General features: G+C 41.3%; 2 protein-coding genes across 2 annotated transcripts; both read right to left on the reverse strand.

Moving 5' to 3' along the window:
• Positions 1–265: 265 nt before the first annotated feature.
• On the reverse strand, positions 266–1,588 carry LOC131875592 (disease resistance protein RGA2-like). The gene has a single exon (XM_059220177.1). The coding sequence runs from the start codon at positions 1,497–1,499 to the stop codon at positions 498–500; it is 1,002 nt and encodes a 333-aa protein (XP_059076160.1). The 5' UTR covers positions 1,500–1,588; the 3' UTR covers positions 266–497.
• A 35-nt stretch (positions 1,589–1,623) lies between these two features.
• On the reverse strand, positions 1,624–3,161 carry LOC131051208 (disease resistance RPP13-like protein 4). The gene is made up of 2 exons (XM_059220364.1): positions 1,753–3,161; positions 1,624–1,708 (listed from the first exon to the last, which is right to left on the reverse strand). Exons 1-2 carry the CDS (start codon positions 3,159–3,161, stop codon positions 1,624–1,626), a joined length of 1,494 nt encoding a protein of 497 aa, XP_059076347.1.
• Between the last annotated feature and the right edge of the window lie 358 nt (positions 3,162–3,519).

Raw genomic sequence — 3,519 nt, forward strand, 5'->3', positions numbered from 1 at the left:
TACATATTTGAACTAACTCACCACCTTCTTTGTTTACTAAACTTATATGTAATATGATAGTGATATATTTTCATACTAATATATGCTAACAAAATTCAGAAAAATGAAAATTCCAACTTTAATAAAAATAAAAATAAAAATATTTTAATTCAAATAAACATGACATTGTTGTTTAGGTAATTACAACATACAACTTTATAAAAAAACTATTCCAATTTGTTTTCAACTAAAGCCTCATTCATAACAATAACCTTCTACGCCCCTAAACACGCTTTATATAAAAAGCAGAGTTAACAAACTATTAACACTAGTATGTGGTCAAAACAAAAGCAAGAAGTCGGTAGGGTGCATGGATTAGGTTTGACAGTCATGGCTAACTTTGACAATGATTGTATCTGAAAGGAGAGAATACGATTGCGAGCATTATTCCCGGTTTTCCCGTTTTACTTGTAAATAGACATTTTCTACTTTTACATTCAGCAACACCATAGTTCCCACTATCCGCATTTCACTTGGACATTACGGCGTTTGAAAATTGGCCAATAATGGCCATTTTCCTGAAGATCGTGGTGGCACCCTTCACAGCCGATGACTTGAAGCTCTTTTAGACTGTTAAGCCGGTCCAAGCCTTGAGGTATTCCTTCCAGCCGCATGCAATTCGCCAGTCGAAGATGCTGTAGCATTGGCATTGCGTTATCTTCCAGGGACGGAAATCTTTGCAGCCGCCAAAAATCTTCTATTATCAGTGCCTCCAATTTGGGGAATGACATAGGGTTCCCAAAATCTGAGGGGAAATCTTTGCACTGCTTGTTCTGCACTAAGATGAGCCGCCTTAAGTTTGGAATTAATTGCAGACCCTGGTAATTATGAGAATCATCTCCCTTCAAGAGAAGAAGCATGAGATTGTGAAGTTGAGAGATCCATGAGGGTACCACGCAGTTGTGAAGATGAAGAATCTCCAGTCGTCTCATGCCTGCCATGTCGTCGGGAAGCTGAACAATGGAATTCTCATCAGAATTCTCGAAGAGCAACTTTCGCATGTCCTCCATGCCTCCAAAGATCCCCTCTTTTATGTCTTGAGAGTTTAAGCGACCGTTGAATGCAATTGACAGATGTTGGAGCCGAGTCAGGTCTTTGAGATCCCTCAACTGCAATGCATTTGGTGCGTTTTCCCTCAACTTGAATACAACTTGTCCCAACAGTCGTAGAGAGACAAGCTTGGATATTCCCACAGGAATCCAAGCCAAGTTCTTGCAACCTGCCACATTTAGCTGCAGCAAATACTGATGTTTGCTCATGTCTGAATGCAGATTTTTCAATTTTTCACAGCAACTAACATCAAGCGACCGGAGATTTGAGAGACAACTAAACCATCTGGGAAGCTTCTCAATGTCTGTTCTCGATAAATTGAGGAGTTTCAAATGTGTTAACTTGGCAATAGACTTGGGTAGTGATTTGATGGAAGTCTGGCTTAAGTCTAGCACACTCAAATGCTTCATTTTTGTGAAAAAATCTTCACATATTGATTTGAGATGAAGATTGTTCCATAGAAGCAAAGTGAAGAGCCCAGGGGAACGGATGGTTTTGTCAATAATAGTTAATTTGTTTTTAATCAAGGAAATCCTACGTAGGCCATGGCACTTTTCTACGGGGAACTTCTCCACATTTTTTCCAGCCTGGATCAAACATCTGGTTTGGCTTTGAGATTCTGAAAGAGCCAAATCGTGTAATAGATCATGCATTTTGCAGTACTTAATGATGTAATCGTTCCCATCATAGGGAACAAATTCAATCATACAACGATCAACCAATTCATTTAGGTAAGAGAATCCTAGCTCATAAGAGTCTTCTCTTTCTTCAGGATTAACAAATCCTTGGGCAATCCATGCTAGTACAAGATATTTACAACTCATTATAGCATCTTCTGGATAAGCAGAACAGAAAAGAAAACAAGGCTTTAGATAAGCAGGCAGTGCGTCGTAACTTAACCTCAGGATTGGCCGAATGTCGTCCTTGATTGTGCTAATTTTGTTTAGCCTATTCAACGTGGATTCCCATTCATTAGGAAGTTGCTTGACGCTTGCTATAGATGCTGCTACTGTCTTCACCGCCAGCGGCAATCTGGAGCATTTTCTTTCAATTGCACGGGCCACCTTCTCCAACTCCTCCGGCGGACTCTGATTGTGATCTTCAGGGAACGCATGAATGCAGAACAATCTCCAACTGTTCTCTTCAGACAAATAGTCCATGTGATGGATGCGGTGAGCTCCCACATTTTCTAAAACTTTCCTGTCGCGCGTTGAAAGCATCGCTCTACTTCTGCCCTCCAATGGAAAGCCAATGGATCCCAAAGCATGCTTGTCCCACACATCATCCAGAACAAGTAAACAGCGGCTTCCATGCAGGTGCCTACGGATGTTATCTCTCACCTCCTCCACGTTTAGATGACTTTGTTTTTGATCCTCCGGCAAATTTATTTGTCTGGCTATGTAGAGAAGCAGCTGATGCACCACAAAACTTTGGGATACTGCCACCCAAATCAAATGATCAAAGGATTCTCTGATCTTTTGGCTATTGAAAACGTGTTGAAGCAGAAGAGTTTTCCCTAGCCCTCCCATGCCCGCTACAGCAATGATCTGAGGGCCATCTGTGAGCAGCCATCCGCTGATCAGATCAATATCATTTTGCATTCCCACCGTTGTAGCTTCCAAAAGTAGCCCACTTGATTTTCTTCTATTTCTTATCGATTCTCCGGTGAGTAATGCTGCACGGGGCTTCACATCCATGTTCCTCAGGTATTTGAGATACTTTGAGCTTCGATGGATGCAGCGGATTCTCTCCTTCAACACCCGAATCTTGCGACCCAGTAAGTACCTGGAGATACAGGTGGTGTGGTGCTGAGGCTGAGAAGAATCCTCTAACAGGTGGAGAGCTTCGTAGAGAAAGTCTTCAAGTTTCTGCAACCAATTTCTTACTGAATTGGAGTTTGTTCTCCACACTCCACCGGCGTCGTTGAGTAGGCATTTGATAGATTCGAGCTCATCACAGATGAGTTCCAAATCCTCTCTGTGCCTGCTAGCTAATGAAATCTCCTCAAATATCTTTCCAATCAGAACTGAAGTGAGATGATCTGCAAGCACTGACACGAGACACCCGGCCATCGTTTCCAAACTCAAGATGATCTTCTGGTGGTTTAAATGCTCTGGGAAACCACTTGCGCAGATGTTGGTGAAGAGACTTTTGACTGTAGAACACCACCATTAAGCAGGCTCCGAAACCAAGTTGTTGTAAATAGAATGAGTCAAAGTCAAGAAAAATTTGACGCAATAGGAATGGCCTGACCAACGTAACTATTACGCGAGGTTATTATTAATTAAATATGTTTTGACCGTAAATTATGTTTATTATTATTAAACTGCAACTGCCAACTCAGTAACCAATCAATTCCAGTTCGATGACCGTGAAATGCGACTCTCGGCACTTAAAATTTGCAATTTACAGATAAATACTCGGAAAATT

This window comes from Cryptomeria japonica, chromosome 5, assembly GCF_030272615.1.
Source record: "Cryptomeria japonica chromosome 5, Sugi_1.0, whole genome shotgun sequence".
Taxonomy (NCBI): domain Eukaryota; kingdom Viridiplantae; phylum Streptophyta; class Pinopsida; order Cupressales; family Cupressaceae; genus Cryptomeria; species Cryptomeria japonica.

Excerpts from the sequence above, each read along its gene's own strand:
- LOC131875592 (XM_059220177.1), bottom strand. The coding sequence starts at position 1,499 with ATGAAGCATTTGAGTGTGCTAGACTTAAGCCAGACTTCCATCAAATCA.
- LOC131051208 (XM_059220364.1), bottom strand. The coding sequence starts at position 3,161 with ATGGCCGGGTGTCTCGTGTCAGTGCTTGCAGATCATCTCACTTCAGTT. Across the intron at positions 1,709-1,752 it reads GGGAACGATTACATCATTAA|AATCTCAAAGCCAAACCAGA; the intron begins GTACTGCAAAAT and ends TGGCTCTTTCAG.